Here is an 18,571-nt window from a genome sequence, read left to right as displayed (position 1 = left end):
ATTCATTGTTTGTGCATAACACCCAGTGCTCCACGCAGAATGTGCCCTCTTTAATACCCATCACCAGGCTAACCCATCCCCCCACCCCCCTCCCCTCTAGAACCCTCAGTTTGTTTCTCAGAGTCCATAGTCTCTCATGGTTCGTCTCCCCCTCCCATTCCCCCCCTTCATTTTTCCCTTCCTACTATCTTTTTTTTTTTTTTTTAACGTAGAATGTATTATTTGTTTCGGAGGTACAGGTCTGTGATTCATCAGGGAGGGTATGTGCTATGGTGAGAGCTGTGAATTGTATAAGACTGATGAGACACCATTGACTCTTGAAAAACTCAAGGCAGATGCAAAGAAGAAGCGGGTCTCAGGGGTCAGAGTCAGAACCACCCCTGGTTCTGTTCCTGCATTTGTCCGGCCATCAGCCTTTTCCTGGACGGAGCCTCTGTGGCACGCCTGGGACATCAGCCAACCCTGATGACCCTGGGACCAGTCAGGGAAATACCTGTCTCTCCCCGAGCCTCAGGCACCACCACCCAGGCCTCAGGCACGGCCCCTGCCCCTGCCCCTGCCCTTCTTAGCATGAGAGAAAAGAATACTAAAAAGAAAATCGTTCCAAATTAGAGCAGTAGAAATAACATAAGAATCATCAGAAGTGTTGGACTATTTAATGTTTTCAGGTGCTATCTCAGGAGCCTGCACAGACCAAGACTAACCTCAAAAGATGTTTCATGCCGGCCCAGCCCCAGGATAACCTTCCTTTTAGGCTGTAGGCTGTATCCCCCTCCCGTGGAGTTCACCACCCATTGCCTTCTCTGGCCCTCCCTGGTGTTGGCTTTTCTCTGCGCAGACGGTAAACCTTGGAAGACCCCAGCTCACATCCCCTCCGGGTGCAATGCTTCACCGAGCACTGGTTTCAAAAGCAGACTTCTAAGTGCTGGTTGGGTTTAGTTGCTTGTCTTCTCTCTTGCATCCTGTATCACTAGGATGGACTGAAGGTTAGAATAAGCAGCCCCTGCTTTTCAGTCATGGAACGTTAAGAGCAAATTATTTCCCCCTTTAAGTCAAGTTACATTGGCAGGTGGGGATTCCGGTTAACACATGGGAGATTTTTGTGGGCCAGGCCCGGAAATGGTGTTTTTTTACACCCACACGCCATTGGCCAGAACGGGGTCACGTGGCCACACCTAACCACGAGGGAGGTTGGGAGATGAAGTACAGCTGTGAGCCCAGGTGGCAGAGGAAGCAGGTTGCGGTGAGAGCATTTAGCGGGCTTGGCGCCGCAGCCTTCCTACCCTCTTCTCTGCGCAGCCACCTTCGGAAGCTCTGTTCATACTTTCTTGGCGATGGGCCGTAACTCTGTACCTCTCCTTCGTCTGTCACCAAGGATATGCTGCTCCTGGGATGAGGTCCTGTCTTCCCCAACTACACTGGCAGCTCCTTGAGCACAGACGTTCTCCTCCATCCGTGCCTCTGTAGCATCTGAGGCCACCAGGGATGCCCCAGGGAGGTCCCGCCCCCCCTCCCTGGGAAGCACTCTCGGGATCACTTTTTGAAAATGGAGACTCAGGGACCCCCGCCTCAGAGTTACTGGGTCCTGAACCTTTGCCGGTAGGACCCTCGAATCTGCTTTAATCCAGGTGATGATCCTATTTACTGAAGTCAGGGAGCTACCTGTTTAGGAAATACTTAGTAACTTCAATTAAAATATGAGATGGCGTTTATCACAGATTCCAGAGGGTCACACAGCTAAGTAGAGACAGAACCGAGGACTCAGGGCCCTTGGGTCCCCTGGGTCCCTGTTACCCTCACCATGACCTGCTGAGCGAGGCTGTCGGAGTGGCGGCCCTTCGCCATGGTGAGTGGCACGTGGTGTGGAAGCATCCGAACTGTGAGCCGAGTCCTGGCTGGTCACGGCAGCTCCAGCTATGAACTGAGGAGCATGGCCAAGTCACTTCATCTCTCCAACCTGGGGTCTCCATCGTTCTTTCAGCAAGAACCCTTGTGAAAGGAGCGTGTCTTGATTTTCTTCTCCGAGGGTCCCTCCTCTGCACGGGAGCAGATCCCTCTCACCACCTTTTCACGGAGCTGGTGGGGAGTTTAGGTATTGCCTACCAGGCTCTAAGCTGTAAGGACTTCCGCAGGGAGGGGTCAGGAAGAGGACCTGCCTGGCTGGCACGTGTCCCCTCCTCTAGGACTGTTTGTGACTTACTCAAGACATTCTCACCTCTGCGTTCCAGATGCCTCCCCTCCGGCCCACCCCTTCCTGCTTCACCGTGTTAGACCATTTATCCTGACTTAGCTGGCTTTACCCTATGAAGCAGTTCCAGTTCCAGTTTGGGGCACGTACAACGTCATCCACCTGAGGAGTTTAAGGAGAAAGGAAGAAAGATCCCACACTAGAAGCAAAGCCTGAATTCCAGCTCTTAGTTCACAGTGCCAGGTTGGACTCTGGATCCAGCTCCCAGCCCGTGAGCTAGAAAGGGTGGCCCCCACTGGGCTCAGCCTGGGTGCCCAGGAGCCTGGGTCCCCTTCTTTCTTCCGCTTCCGACTCTCCAGGTAATCCACACCTGCCTGTGCACTTTCTGGCTTTGGGATCGTTCTGTATGGAGGACCCAGAGCTGTCCTCCTCCAGAGCCTCAGTTTCCTTTTCTGGATGGCTCAATCTACCCATAAAAGAGCACAGGGACCCAGGCCTCGCCTGGCATGTTACCTGGGAGACAAGAGGACCAGATAAATTTGCCAAGAATCAAGAGCACTGAGTTTCTGGGGCCAGGAGGAAGAAGGGAGCTGTAGCGGCAGAAAACCTCGACTCATGGGGCCTGTGGCTTCTCTCCACGGCGCTTTCCTGACATCCTCTCTCTCCCCCCCCCCCCCCCCCGCCACTTAGCTTAGCTTAGCACTTTCCAGCTTATGGCCCCCGTCCTACCTCTCTTCCTGGCTCTAGAACAAAATTTTCTGTAGCTTTTTGGAGGTCTCCCATGCCCCTCCGATGGCTAAAATGTAACATGTCCAGAACCAACTCATAGTTTGGCCCATGACCGATTTCTGGCTGTGTCTCTGCCCCACCCTCCTAGTCCCTGACCTTGGAAGCCTTGGAAGTCTCCCCCTCCTCCCTTCACCCGGCCTGTCCCTGTGGGTTCTGTCTCCTGTGCTGGGGATGCCGGGCTCTCCTTTCTGCCCTGCCCTCTGTTGGGTGTTCATCACCTCTCACCCATATACTCTAGGAAGTCACCCACCTGGCTTCCATCCTGTTTCTTCCCCTTTTGTGCACCCTGCTTATGACTGCCAGGGGCCTATCATTCCGGTATCGCAAAGCCCTCAGAGCCTCCCCTCTGCTTCCCGAGTGAAGCCCACCCTGGGTTCCTGTTCCTTAAAGAGCATCCAGAACCCTGCAGTACCTGGCCTCAAGCAAACCGTTGTGTTTTTAACTTTCTGGTAGCACTGAGCACCCGGGGTGAGGAGGATGGGTAGATAGAACTCCGCCTCCGCGCTTACAGACCCCAGCCGTGTTGAGCAACAGACCCTCGTTGCTCCCCTCCCCAGCCATGAAGTATTTGAGTGTGGGCGGCCGGGCAGAGGGACATCTGGGAGGAAGACGCTGCAGCCACGTGGCTTTCTTAGGACGTCGCCGCAGATCCCGAGACAGGCAGCTGGAGGACTGGCTCCCAGAATCAAGGGGTTGGGCCTGACTAGCCTGCGGGGGTGCTGGGGGCAGGCCGGCAGCCGGCAATACTGGCGGGGCTGCAGCAGTCACTGGGCGGGGCGCAGGAAATTAACTCGGAAAGGCGTAGACTCCTGGAGCTGGAGGAGACTGGAGGAGTCAGTGAGGCCGGCCGTTTCCCTGTTTCCAGGCGGGCCCGCATGAGATCCATCCCAGGCAGGGGAGGGGGAAGCTGTATTCATTATCTCCATCCTCCAGCCCGGTGCGCAGGCCTTCCTTGTCCGGGGCGCCATGCGGCCTGAGTCCAGCTGGTTGGATCCCTGCTCCGTGGGGCGCCGCAAGCGTGGGGAGGCAGCAACCCAGCGCTGAGTGCCTCCGACGAGACCACACAGGCAGAATCGCTGTTGCTATCAAGCCAAAAGATTGGCACATTCAGTGAGCTCATATGCCAAAGAAAGAGTGTTAGCCAAGGGCGAGGCCCCCACCCCACATGTGTCCAACTCCAAAACACATGCTCTTTCCACTACACACATGGCACCTTGGGTGAGGCCAGAGTCAAGTTTGAAAAGCTCCAAAGGAGCTCCAGCCTCCCGCCTCAAACTCTGCTGACCTGCCCTAGGAAGCGGGGGCTCTCGTTCAGCCTGTTCCCTGGTGCGGCAATCCAGGTCGTTTTTTCCTGCTCTGGTCTGGGGAAATTCGGGGCGCCGCACTCTATCATCATTGCATCAGCCTCCAGTTGGTGAGCCCCTCATCGTCCTTCTCATCACCTGGCTGTCCTCCGGTGTGAAGAGTTGTGTTGGATGGTCCCCCCTCACCGTGATGCGGATGGCAGGCAGGAGCGGGGTCTGCAGGGCACTGGCCTTGCCTCCGGGAGCTGGAGGCAGGTCCTCTGTTGGCAGGAACACATGGAGAGGCAGGAGGCCTGGCTGATCTCCACAGTCACACACAGCAGGGAAAGTGTGGGTTCCTGAGGAGGGTGTGGAAGCTGGCGGGTCTAGGGTGTCTGGAGACCATTTCCGCCTGCGCTCATTTCTCTGTGCGCCCCAAACGCCAGCCTATCTTTCCCGTCCCTCATTTTGATGGGCTGTAATTCTCTGGACCAGGGGCCACATCTTGGTCATCGTTGTGTCGTCTGCACATGGTATGTGCTTGATGCATGTTTGATAAAGGAGGAGTGGGCTTGGAACTTCCCTCCAAACAGAGAGCCCTAAGAGGTGGTGGGGCTCCCCAGAGGGTGCAAGCGCAAGCTCCTCAGCGCACACAGCGTGTGAAAGCTGATCTCCGGACTGTTCTAAAGGGAAGCTTGCTAAGATTCTGGACGTGGAATCAATGGATTTTTCCATTAACTCTGAAAAGAAAAATCTCACTGAGTGAGCAGAAAATGCAAGGACAACTTTCCAAACATAGAGCAGCTCCCTCCATCCCATCTGTGATTGCTCAGCTGTTTGCCCTGGAGGATGAGGGCAGGCAGGACTGGGTCACTAAGCAACCGGGCCCTGGCACCTGCTGGCAGGAGTTGGCTTGGTCCTTCCTAAACGGGGGGGGGGGGGGGGGGCTGGTGGCAGGTGGGGAGGGGGGTTCATGCCGAGGGGCCCATGTGAGGAGGTGGGAGAGCCTCCTATGACAGGTTTCTTCTGGTTGCCTTTCTGCCATGGAGAGTGGCAGGTGGAGGGGGAGGAACCAACCCACTTCTTGTTTGTTTTCATTTCCCAGTTTACTTCTGAGCAAGACCCCGGTTTGGCAGTCCCAGTAGTTTGAGCATCCTCTGTTGGCCCAGGTGGAGTGGGGAGGGGGCATGCTGCTCAGGGGACCCAGGCCCTTAAGCAAGCCCATTACCGGGCCTGGAAAGCCAAGCCACGAGCCTTCACTGTGTGTACCTCAGGAAGCGTGCTTACTGCTCCAGGCCTCACTTTCTCCTTCTGGGATAATAAAGGCCATCTCAAGATATGCAGATGGGTGATGAATTTTGACGTGCGGAGGGGGGTTTCACAAATAGGGTATGTGGAAGCATAAAGCTCTGTTCACAGAACAGAGAGAGGGCAGGAGCTAGGGCTCTGCTGGGAAATGGTTAGAATGAATAATAATGGCAGTGAATTATCGGGCCTTGATGTGTGGCAGGCACTGTTCTAAGTGCTTTCCATGTGCAGACTCATTTGTGCTTTCCATCTAACAGTGGAGAAACTGAGGCACAGAAGCGGGTCTCGCAGCAGGAAGGGGCAGATCCAGGATTTGGGCCTGAGTCTGATGCCAGACCTCCTAGCCCTTAAGCTGTACTGCTTCTCTGAAAGCTCTTGCCAGTGGGAGGAAACCAAATGTCCCCACCCCTGAGGCTGTGTGACAGCAGGAGGACACACACTTGAGAAGACTCAGAGTTACCTGATAACCGACCGAGACACATTTCAGTGTGTCCGGGCCGGCGACACTGTGACAAGAGGCCATGTGTGGGCTGGTGAAGAGGCTCCGGCACCACCCCGCTTGCAAAGCCGAGGGCACAGGTGGGGTCTCCAGGGAGAGGGAGCCAAGAGGGACTGCACCCCTTCCCGCAGGGCAGTGCAGGCCGTGCTGGGCCCTGGGTCCCGGCCCCCCCGCACCGCTCTCCACTGCTGAATCATCTGAATCCCCCATGGCACTGCGGGGAGCTCCAGCCGAGCTGAAGCCGGCGCGTGGTGGGAGAGGGGGCTCCTGTGGCCAGGGCACCCGCGTCCCGGGCAGCCCAGGAGTGGCCTGTAATTAGAGCACACGAGCGGGGCTTCTAAAGCCACCCCCCTCCCATGGCCTCCCTGCTGGCTTTGGCTCTGTGCTCTCAGAGCACATGGGATTGTCCGAGAAGCTGAGGAAGCCCTCTTCAGAGTGTCCTTGTGCAGGGAGGTTCCAGTGTGGGAGAGGGAGGATGCAGTTTGGAGGTGCGGATGCATGGCCCTGAAGGCGAGCCTGTTCCCAGCTCCCAGCTCGATGACTTTGAGAATATGCCATGGCGCTGGAGCCTGCAGAAGAAAGAAGACAGAGAGAAAGAAGTGTTTCCCCAAATCTTCCTTTTGCTGACACATCCATGTCCCTAGGATGTATGAAGTTGGAAGGCCAGACATAGCTCCTTGACCGTGGCCAGCCATGGCAGGCTGAAGGGAGAGCATGTGAGGCAAGTTGGGGAGTCCCTGCGCCTTGAGTCACCTAACAACTCTGGTTGCTCCAGAATGGGGGTGCCTGGGCCAGTTCATCTCCAGGCCCCTTCTAGATCTGTGTGCCTGAGCCCCTCTCTGGAGAGTCCCCTGGGAAGCTCTAAGACGCTCAGCTCGCTGAGCGTCTGAGTTGGGCTCGGCTGTCTGGGGCAGCCCAAGGGTCCAGCCATTTCTTAGTCGTGCAGGAGAGTGGCCGGCGCCCAAAGAGCCAGCCCGTGCAGGATGAGGGCCACCTTGCTCACAAGTGGGATTGACTGCTCACTTGCGTGGAAGATAGAAAGTAAGGGACACTCCCAACTGTATGGGAACCAGATGAAACTAGCCGGCTACAAGGCCTCCAGTTGCCCCTGCCCTTGGAATCTCCTTTTTAAAAATTGTGATAAAATAGACATTACATAAGTACATTGACAGTGTTGCGCAGCCAGTCGCACCACCATCTCCAGACCGTTTCTGTCCCCATTAGCTAGCAGCTCCCCGTCCCCCTCTCTCCACAGCCAGCCCCATTCTACTTTCTGCCCCTGGGAACTTGACTGACTCGAGGAACCTCCTGTAACTAGAATCACACAGCATCTGTCCTTTTGTGCCTGGCTTATTTCACTTAGTGTAATGTCTTCAGGGTTCATCCATGTAGCATGTGCCACAATTTCCTTCTTTTTTATGGGTCAGTAATATTCCACGGCCTGTCTACACGACGCTTTGTTTATCTATCCATCCGTCAGTGGGTTGCTTCCATCTTTTGTTATTGTGAAGAATGCCACTGTCAGCAGGAGTGTGCAAATACCTGTTTGAGTCTTCGTTCTTACTTCTTGTAGGTATCAACCCAGAGGTAGCCTTGCTGGATAATCTGGTGATGCTTTCCATTTAATCTTTCAAGTACTTGCCAGTCCGTTTACCAGGTGGCTTCACCATCTCACGTTCCCACCACCAATGCCGAGGGTTCCAATTTTCTCCACGATCTTGCCAATGCCTGCTATTTTCTTGGTTTTTGATGACAGCCATCCTAATGAGTATGAGGTGGCATCTCATTGTGATTTTGATTTACATTTCCCTAATGATGAGTGATGTTGAGCCTCTTTTCCTGTGCTTATTGGCCATCTGTTTGTCTTTGGAGAAATGTCTATTCCAGTCTTTTGTCCATTTTTAAAGTTGGGTCTTTTTGTTGTTGTTGTTGTTGTTGTTGTTGTTGGGTTGCTGGGGTTCTTTAGATATTTTGGATAGTGATCCTTTGTCAGACATACGATTTACAGTGGAATCCTCTTTAAATTGTTTCTGAAAGAGCAGCATCCAGCCTCCAGAGTGACTGGAGCCTGGGACGGGGTCTTGGGACCCACTCTGTCACCCTGCCCACCGTCATCCCTGACTCACTCCACAGTGCTCGTTCTGGGTGCTCTGTTGATAGGTGCCATGGGCCAGGAACCCTATAGGAGCTGTATACAATTCTGGAACCTCTTAATCTCCCTATATTTGTTTTGGGGTTTTGTGTGCATGTGTACAAGCGTGTGCACGTGCATATGTCTTATTACTTTTTTGTGTTTTATTCATAAGGCAGGTGTTTAATGAGCCCCTTCTGTCTGCCAGGCACTGTTCTGGGAGATACATCAGTGATCGGGGCAGTCCCTGTCCTCGGGGAGCTTGCATTCTGTCATCAAGCTGATCAGCATGTGTGTGATGTGCGCTGATCGGCAGAGACAGCCAGGGCCACTGTGCCCAGCCACAGCCAGGCTGCGGGGGAAGGGGGTCCAGGGAGAGAGTCAGGGAGCCCCCCAGGGCAGAGTGTACGTGCAGCTTTATAGAGAGCAAGCAGTGTCTCTGGGGCCCACAGTTGAGAGGGATGGAGTCTATCTAGGCCTGCAAGGGAGCCCCTGGGACTAGGGTAAGCAAACACACTGGTTTGCCCAGGACTGTCCTGATTCTAGCACTGAAAGTCTTGCACTCCAAGAAAACTCTCAGTCCCTGGTCACCCTACCTGGGACTCAGGAGTTGAGACCCCTGCTGACTTATCCACGAGGCACAGTGGTGTGTGGTGTCAGAAGGGCCCACGGTTCTTTACGGGCCCACAAAAATGTTTTAATTGCTCTTAAAATCAGGGGCAAAGAAATAAACTTTTAGGTTGAAGAATGTGCTTTCTTATCTGATATTAATATATTTTTCTTTATATCAATGCGATCCTAAAATAACATTTCCCATCTTTTTTTTTTTTTTTTTAATGGAGGAAGAGGGCCCCTTGGCCCCGAAGTCAAAAGTGCTTAGGACGCACAGCGTCGTAACATGGCTCTGGCTGATAGGCCTGTCAGAGATCAAGGTGAAGGCAAGAGGACTGCCATGTTGAGTCAGCCCCACCAGCCAGCCTTTCTCTGCCCCGCCAGACAGCTGACTATAGATGATGATGCTGGCCACCATGACGGTTCACTAGCTACTGTTTATTGAGTGCTTGCTGTGTACGGGCAGTGTGCTAAGCACTTCCAGATGTGCAGTCTCGTTTCATCTCTGCGACACATGTGTCAAGAGGGCCTTGTTGTCCGTGCTTCACAGACAAATCCGAGTCTCGGGGAGACCGCCTGCACAGACTGAGGGCACGCAGCTGTGCAGGGCTGTGTCGTCTAGGGGTGAGGAGCAGGGACGCTGGGTAATAACCTACCATCCTCACTGAGTCCTTTCAGGGACTAAATGGGATTGTGACTTGGAAGGCCCTGGCCTGTTGGCAATTTTTGTCACGATCATGAGGCCGCAGCTCCAAGGCCACGGGGCTCTCTCGGCCACCTGCAGGTGGCTGGTGTTCTCCGCCCTGGACTCACCCCAGATGACCTGCCCCTGCTTGTAGACTGAGATGGTTGCCTGCGAGAGGGAGGGACACTGTGCGCAGGCCCCATGCTGGCCGCCTGGGGAGCCCGCCGGCGTGGCCCCCATCAGGTCCCTACACGCCGAGCCGCGCTGTCTGGTGCTTCTTCATGGGACCCGCGCCTCTGCCTTCCCTCCGCAGGTGGCCTGCGCTCTCCCAAGGACGGGGACCGCGGCCCGCCGGTTTCCTGTCCCAAGGTGACTTTCACAGCCCCTCACCCCGTGGGCAACTCAATCAGTTACTGTTGACTGACTGTCTGCATTGACCATCTGCTCTAGGTTTTTGTCTTCGGTCTCTTTCCAGTTTCTCAAATCCCACCCCGTTCTTATTCCCTGCTCCTCTGCATCCCCCCGTCAGAGCAGCTCAAATCCCAAATCCCGCACGGTTATGCTTACACGGACGGCTCCCTGCTGAAACTTCCTTCCTTCCTTCCTCTACTGGGAACAACCTACTGGAGAACACACTTGAGGAGTTTCCAACCCTTTTATTTCTGGGATGTTGGACAGAGCCAGAGAGGGCTCTGGGAGAATCAAGCCCGTCAGGGTCCAGGGTGTGGCTGGGGCGGCCATTCCAGAACACGGGCCCTCCAGGACCTGGAAGGGGGCCCTGTGGTGAGGCCCCGTGGGGCTTCCTCTTTCCCATCTGGTCGAGGCTGTCACCAAGGGACCAGTGAGCCTTGAGTGTGGTCTGGGCATTGAGCAGGGCGTTCCGAACCCAGCCCAGACAGAGGGGTGTCTGCCCCTTTCCCTCAGGGGTCCCTGTTTAGGACGGGCATGAGAGAAACATCAGGTGTTTGGGGCCCGCGCTGCTCCAGGGCAGCAGGGTGGCCTGGAAGGTGTCTGCAGATGGTCCTTCTCACGCAGTAGAGCCTGAGGCTCTCCCCGCTGACATAGGCCTGGGGGTGCTCTCCGCCCAGGGGCAGAAGAATGGCTGCTGACAGATTTGCTAAGAGCTGAGAAAGAGGAAATGTGGCAAAGGCTCATGGAGACTGGCTTCCGGGGTAGTTTTTGTTTTGTTTTCTTGAGTGGTGTGAGTTAGGAAGGTGTAGACCTCCTTGAGCCTTGCTGACGGACGAGTAGAGAAAGCAAGCGGCCAGTACTGAGACAAGTCACGCCATAGATGTTAGAAACGTCTGGATACTGTCTCAGGCCAGTTCTTAACCCCTGCGATTCGGGCAAGCCCGGCCATCCTCCGAGGGGCCCCACCCCCACCCCACCCCTTCTCTGAAATAGAAGAGGAAGCAGTGATGAAAGAAACCACCCTCTCCTTGAGGTAAACTTGTAGAGCTGCAGAAGTGTCTCACTTCATGATTTCACAGAGGAAGACACTGAGGCGCCCTCAGAGGGGAAGTGACTTGCTGGAGGTCACAGGTCATGATGGTCTTATATTCGTTCTGACCAGGAAACTGCAAAGAGCTGAGCAGGGCTGGCTGCCAGGCAGAGCCAGCAATCCGTGCAACCCGGGCCTTAGCATCAGCCCCTTGGGGTGCGGGTCCGTGGGAGGTGCTCCTGGACCTGACTGCAGTCCATGTAAGGACTCGAGGCTGGCGCCACCCAGGCCACCCCACCCTGTCCCGGTCACCTCCTTGGAGGTCATGGACAGCTCGACGGAGCGTCACAGCGGGTACCAAAGCAGCACAATCATCAGCCATCACGTCTGTCTCCCTCCAGGGAACATCTAATTGGGAAGATGAGACTAACACATGTGAAATAATAATTAAGCCATAAAAGGCAGCGTACAGTTAGACCCAAATGCGGCCACACAGGCTGTGAAGGCACCTCCGCGGTCCTTGGAGTGGTGGATGCAGAGGCCCATGGCATGTGGTAATTGGCAGCTTGGCCACGACAGGACTCTGAGGCATCGGGGCCCCGGGGCTGGGGTTTGGGAGTCAGTCCCTGAGCCAGGGAGTGAGCCTGGCCGCCCACCTGGCTCCCTTCCTCAGCCGGCGTGTTGCCTCCTCAACGGGAGCCGGGAGGAGAGCAAGCCCAACCCCAGTGAAGCCACGAAGCCTTTGCCTACTTGTGGCCAGAGTGCCCATGAAGTGAGAGCGAAGTACAAAAGGCCGGTGTGCCGGGGGAGTCCACGGCTCTCAACAGGAGTGTCATTCAGGTGGAAGGCAGCGCCCAGCACAGACCTCTATATTAACCTTTCTCCGTTTGGGAATTCAAATGGCAGGGATCACCTGTATTGAAGGAGAGCAGAGAACGAGGAGAATGCCGTGGGCCGGGGACCTTTCATTCACGATGCTGAGGAGAGGGCGCTAGGGGAGTGGCGGGCTCCGTATTCTGAGCGGGAGAAACCGCCCATGCCCCAGTGCGGAGGGGGGCAACTTCAGTCAAGTTGTGCTGAAACACAGCGGCGCTCAGCCCGTGGCTGCTCTGAGCTATGAAGGCCAGGGTTGCATAGTTGTAGTGAAGACCGTATGGCTAGGAAAGCCTCTCTGCACCCGCTGCTAGTGCAGAGAACGGAATGAACACACTCTATGGCACGGCGGCCAACCCTGATAAAGTGCTCCAGGAGAGTGGGAAGTGGGACTGGCTCCTCGGGGTAGGGCTTTGTAGGCCCGGGAGGATAGGAATAGTATGTGCCTTTGGATGGGTTTGATCATGTCCACGATATGTTTGCAGCTGTGATCTCATCTGGTCTTACCTTTGCATGCATCCTATTAGGCAATGAAGGATTTGTATTTCAAATCGATAGATGAAACTGAGCACAGAGACTGAGGCTTAAAGAGGTTATCGGATTTCCTCAAGATCGCTTAGTTAGTAATGGGGGTCAGAACCCAAACTACATGCTTATGTTCGTCCCGCAGGCTTTTCTTGAGCCTCTGCTTGTTCCCAGCTGCAACTAGGCTCTGGGATGCCATGACAGGGAAGGGAGCAGTAGGTACTTCTCTCACAGAACTCAGTCTGCGCTGAAATCCAAGGCTCACTGCACTGCAATTCCTAGGAAGAAGTAAGATCTTTCTCTCCCCCAACCCCTTGTAGGCAATGGGGAGACATTGAAGGTTCTTGAGCAAGTATCTATTATCTGCTTCATGCTCGGTGCCACTGGGCATAAGAAGAAATAGAAGTATGGTGTAAGTCATAAGAAAATTCACTCTAGTTGGGAAGACAATGAATTTGTGGTGAGGATGACATGAACTGATATGGATCATCATCACCATCGTTCAGGGCAGGAGTGGCCAGAGAGGCCTGGAAAGAGTGAAGGACCTCAGGCAGGCCGACGGGAGCAATACGATGAAAGCATCGTGAAGGAAGAGACTGAAAAGTTTAAGAAGAGGGAGAGTAAAGTTTTTAGCAAAAGTGAGGTTTGTGTGATTCAGGTCAAAAGAAGATGGACATGATATTATCTGATATGTCAGAGTGTGTCTGATGCTCCTGAGCCTCCTCCTCACCCTGGGGCCCCCCTCATTGCTGGGGCTTCTGCAGGCTGCCCTGTGTCCACCTGGGGGTACTAGAAACCACAGGACTCACCCAGAGCCTCTTCTTCCGCCGTGACCAAAATTAAGACCCGTGTCATTGGTTAGAATGCAGAATTTACTGACGTTTGGGTTTCTGCTTAAAGTAAAATTCAACTTGGGGTTGAATTTTGTGCTCTGAGGTAGACCCCAGACAGAGCACAGGGGATGATCCTCTGAATTTTGTTGTTGAGGATATATATATTTTTTAAGTTAATTAATTAATTTAGAGAGAGAGAGAGAGCGTGCTTGTATGAGCGGGGGGAGTGGCAGAGAGAGAGAGAATCTCTGCACTGAGCATGGAGCCCAACACGGGGCTCAACTCGGGGCTCAATCCCAGGAGCCTGAGATCATGACCTGAGCTGAAATCAAGAGTCGGATGCTTAACCGACACAGCCACCCAGGCGCCCCAAAGATATTTTTAATAGAAAGTTTTGGGGCTTAGTCTCAGGGGAGCATCTGTTTGGACTCCTAGCACCTAGCCTTTTCATGTAGCTGTACCCCAATACCTTTGAGTACTGAGAGGCAACACAGCCCCTTCCACGGCTCAGGATATGGGAGCACAAACCTATTTTTCACCAGCGCCGTGGCTGTGCCGGTTGCGATGGGAGCAGCTAAACCACCTGCCACCAAAGCCAGGGGCCGAATCAGAGCAGATGCATTCCATGCTGCACCGAGACGCACAAACCCCCTGCAAGAGACACCTCAGCGGCCCATGCCGAAATTTGTGACATCCTAACAGAGTGAGGTTCCCATTCTGTCTCCATCTTGCGCCACTCGGGGGAGACAAAACTCTATCTACCTGGTTTCTAGCTTCGTACCCGTGGGGGGAAACCAATCTTTCATTTTGAGGACTTGAAAATCGGACAGGTGAATAAAAGTGGAGGTCTTTGCCTTACCCCGTGAAGACGCCTATATTATTGATCTTGTTCACACAGCAGATACTTGCCTTTTAGGTAAATCTTTGGGGCAGTGAATATCTGTGGGTGCTGGAGCGTTAATTGTGCTGCTGGGTGGGGACGCTTGGCATCTGAAATTGCCCGCAAGGGGTCTATACAGTTCTCCTCAAACATTGCTGCCCGTTAGAATTACCTGGGAGAGTAAAAAAAAATCCCGATGCCGAGGCTGTACCCCACACCATACATCAGAATCTCCAAGATGGAGCCCAAGCAGTGTTTCTAGAGATCTGGTAGATGATTCCGTGTGTAGCCGAGTTTAAGAACCACTGGCCTAGATTCTGTACCCTCCCTGGGAGGGGAAAGGATTAGTGGGCTCTCGCGACTGTGGCTTGCTGGCTGATTGGCTGGCCTACTTTGGCAGGTGATTCATTCAATCCGTGGGTCAGAGCTTGTCTGCCAGATGGGGTGGGCAGGAGCCATACCAGCCCTGGGGGCCGACCTTCCAGCCTTGGGGGGGGGGCTCCACATGCTGGCCACACAGGGCTCCTGGCACTCCCGGATGGGGTGGTGAAATCAGGATGGCCATCTTCTGCGTCAGTCGTGGAAGGGGTGGCCTCAGACACTTGCGTCACTTCCCCAGGTTTGTGGTGGGCAAGGGGGAGGAATGGATGGGCTACCTGCTGAAGAGAAGGGGAACAGGAAGAAGAAACCTTTACTTACAGCAGCTGGACTTTTGCTATACACAAACCCAGGCCTGGAATAACTGACCTTTGAAAGCCATGAACCAGCTGCCTTTTCTTACAGGGAAATGTCTGTAGCTCGCTTGGAAACTAATGAGAGGAGATCTTCCAGGAGCTTCTGGAGTTTCCTTTCCATTATTTAACTCTTTTTTGGGTAGGTGAATATGAGAAAGCTGTCAGCTCCTGAGGAGGGGACAGCCTGTGTGCTTCAGAGATGGGTAGAATGGAGCCCAGGATAGGAACCAGATAAGTGGTCTTTCTGACTGGCAGCTCCCATGGTTGAGCCGTGGCCGGGTACATCTGGTCCCAGAGAGGTGGTCCAGTTGTGGGGGGGTTTCCAGGGAGGTCCGTGTCTCTGGGAACTAGCTGTGGGAATGGACCGGGAATGAGGAGCTCCGTTTGAGGATCCCCGGATTGATGCATCGCCAGGGAATGAAGCCACTCTCTGAGGTTCACATCGGTTGTTGCTGACCTCAGGCCAAAAGGAGATGCCCAGGGGTGTGCTTCTCCTTGGGTGCTCTTGGATGGAATCAAGGTCCAGTTCCAGGGCCCGAGTGGCCATGCAGGAAAGGGTGGCTCCTGTGTGCTGGCAGCCGCATCCCACTTGAGAGATTGGAAGGCCCTCCTTGCCATCTTTGTGGGGGACATGGTGCCCCTGGGTCCTGAGTCCTCTGGGGCCTGGCCCACCGATCCGATATACCTTGGACGAATGTTTCACAGGGCCCATAATTTCTGGGCCTTGGTCTGACAGCTGCACACCTCAGCCCCCATGGAATGGCATGGAATTTCAGTGATCATTATGGGAGTGGCAGAAGCGACTGTCCTAGAGTTGTCGTGTGGTGAATTGAGAAGAACATGGGCTCCAGACTTGGATGCACCCTGTTCCAGGCTCTACTCAGATGCTTACTAGCAGTGGCACCACAAGCGTGTTCCCTAACCTCTCTAGGCCTCAGCTTTGTGATCTGTGAAATGGGAGTGATGTAGGTGGTACGTGAGAGAGAGTGTGAGAAAGGACGGAGCACAGGGCTGGTACCGGCAGGATCCCTGAGGAAGAGGATGGGGGGAGGGGCAGAAGGCCAAGGGAAGATGCTGTGATGGAAAAGGGGTGTCGGGGGCGCCTGGGTGGCTCAGATGGTTAAGCATCTGCCTTCGGCTCAGGTCATGATCCCAGGGTCCTGGGATCGAGTCCCGCATCGGGCTTCCTGCTCCTTGGGAGCCTGCTTCTCTCTCTCTCTCTCCCTCTGTCTCTCATGAATAAATAAAGAAAATCTTTAAAAAAAAAAAAAAAAAAAAAGAAAAGGGGTGTCGGCTCATCTCCAGGTAGAGGGGTGATGGGGAGGCCACACCAGCTCCCCATGGCAGCCGCAGAGCCTGACATGTTATTGGCTCTGTCGGGTTGGAAAGTGGGAGGAGGAAGGGCGGGCACCCTGCCGCGTGTGCCCTATCTCTGGGGGCGGCTTGCTGAAGCGGGGACCGCGGGGACGGGCTCCAGTAGGGGCATGGAGTTCCTCTTGCGTTCCGCCGGGTGCTGTTGCCTCGACGGGGCCGCTGGGAGATCTGTCGGCCAAACCACACCGCTGCAGGAGGGTGCTGGGTGGTGGCAGGGAGGCCGCCGGGAGAACACAGGGGCCCTGCCTCTCTGGGCCTCAGTTTCCTCATTTGCCAAAGGAGAATCCTGACCCGGCCCGAGTCTGCTCGATTTCTAAAATCAGGTGAATTCTAGGTTGCTTTTTACCAACTTACTTGTTTTCCCAAACTGTGGCTCCCGCCGCACACGGGCAGCATGAAGACTGCATCAGGAGGGCGGGCAGCCGTGAGGTGGAAAGAAATGCAGGGAAGTGATCGAGGGACAGAGTTGCTTAGACCCCAGAATTCACCCCCACAGTGTGAAGACCGATGACCTCCATCTTGTTCCTCAGCATTGTTCTTCCCTTACCCTTCCCTGGGGGGGGGGAGCGGGGGGGGGGGCAGTGGGCAGCAGGGAACCCCTGGTAAGAACACAGCAGAACAGCCCTGGGATTCGCCTGTAGGTCTGCACCTACCGACTCAAGTTACTGAGCTCCTCTGAGCCCTGGTTGTCTCTCCTGAAAATGTAGGTAATAATCTCCATCTCACAGAGTTTAGGTTTGTGAGGATTAAAAGAAACAGTGCTTGCCAGGTTCTCGGTACAGAGGAGGTGCTAAGTAGATGTTGGTTGTCCCCATGCCCCAGGAGAGGAGGCCGATTCTCTCAATTATTGTAGAAGAACAGCCCCCTGTTCCCTTCCGGTTCACTCATTCATTTGACAAATATATATGGTTGACCCCTGAGCAACTTGGGGGTTGGGGGCGCTGCCCCCCCAGCACAGTCAAAAATCTGAGTATAACCTTTGACAGCCCCTAAACTTAACCACTAATAGTCTGCTGTTGCTCAGAAGCCTTACCAATAACATGAACGATCTATTAACACAATTTTGCATGTTATATGTATTACACGCTGCATTCTTACACTAAAGTAAACTAGAGAAAAGAAAATGTTATTAAGAAAATCATAAGGAGGGGCGCCTGGGTGGCTCAGTCAGTTGAGCGTCCAACTCTTAATTTCGGCTCAGGTCATGATCTCGGTGCTGTGGGATTGAGCCCTCAGTTGGCTAGCGGGGAGTGCGCTTGAAGATTCTCTCCCTCTGCCCCTTCCCCACTCGTGCTCAACCTCTCTCTCTCTCAGATAAATAAGTAAGTAAATAAATAAAATCTTAAAAAATCATAAGGAAGAGAAAATACATTTATAGCACTGGACTATATTTATATATAAAAAAATTCCTGTATAAGTGGATTCACGCAGTTCAAACCTGTGTTGTTCAAGAAGCAACTGAACTTCTTATTATGTGCGAGATACTGTGGCCAGTGATGTAGGGCCTGGACTGATGCTCATGTGCCCTTGGTCCCCTGGGTCTGGGTGAATTGCTGTCGCTCCCATCAGCATATGCTGGGACCGTGTGTACATTCCTGTCTCTCCGGCTCTTGTTGCTTCCTCCGGGAGACGGTGCCTTGCATTTCTCTGCAGCTCCCATAGCATCGCAATGCAATCTTTTCCCTAGTAACCCTCGGTAAGCAAATGCTGTTCTGCTGATGCACCGAATTCGTCGTCCGTGCCCGTGTGCCGGGCACGTTCATATTAGTCTCGCAGCAAGCCCGAGGGGGTAGGCATTGTTCCCATTTCACAGGTGAGGAGACTTAGATTCAGTTACTTCCCCGGAGCTGGCCGGCTACCCAGTGGCACCACTGGGATTTATCTCTGATTGTTCTCACCCTGCGCCCGTGAGATTAGTTTTCACCGCTCGGGACTGGTGCTCCCTTATTCGAGGTCTTTGGGAGGGTGTGGTCCTCCCCTTTCTCATCGGGAGAACCACTGCGTACCCACTCACACTTCTGTGTCTGTCCCAGAATGTCTGTAAACCCGCCGAGGAGACGCAGCGGCCGCCCACACTGCAGGAGATCAAGCAGAAGATTGACAGCTACAACACCCGGGAGAAGAACTGCTTGGGGATGAAGCTGGTGCGTGCCGGGGGGGGGGGGCTGCCCGCCCCCGCTCGGCCCTGCCCCGCCAGCCCCCACCCCGCCACCGCCCCCGGCCGCCGCCCCGCCCCCGGCCGCCGCCCCTTCCACTGGGGGTCCTCTGCTCTCCCTCTGGATTCCGGGGTGGCCCCTCGGAGGCCCCTCCCCTTTCTTCAGGCCTCGGGAGGCCTCGGGGCTTGTGCGAGGCGGTCAGGGACCCCCGCGGGCTGCGGGGAAACAGAATGGGCTTTAGAGTAAGATCCAGGTCAGTC

The 18,571-nt window shown here is 54.5% G+C and overlaps 1 protein-coding gene across 2 annotated transcripts in view; it reads left to right on the top strand.

The window, feature by feature from the left end:
• Nucleotides 1-18,571, top strand: part of RASSF5 (Ras association domain family member 5) — a 64,339-nt gene that overhangs the window by 39,870 nt on the left and 5,898 nt on the right. For both annotated transcript variants that reach the window (XM_028120247.1, XM_028120249.2), the window contains one exon: nucleotides 18,189-18,299. In XM_028120247.1, coding sequence (XP_027976048.1) covers nucleotides 18,189-18,299 — 111 coding nt within the window. The remainder of the gene's footprint in view (nucleotides 1-18,188; nucleotides 18,300-18,571) is intronic.

Source organism: Eumetopias jubatus, unplaced genomic scaffold, assembly GCF_037043125.1.
Source record: "Eumetopias jubatus isolate StellerSeaLion01/CBP00866 unplaced genomic scaffold, mEumJub1_p1.0 scaffold_12, whole genome shotgun sequence".
NCBI classification, from domain to species: Eukaryota; Metazoa; Chordata; class Mammalia; order Carnivora; family Otariidae; genus Eumetopias; species Eumetopias jubatus.
The sequence above is the reverse complement of the archived record's forward strand: the minus strand, read 5'-3'. Positions and strand labels throughout refer to the sequence as shown.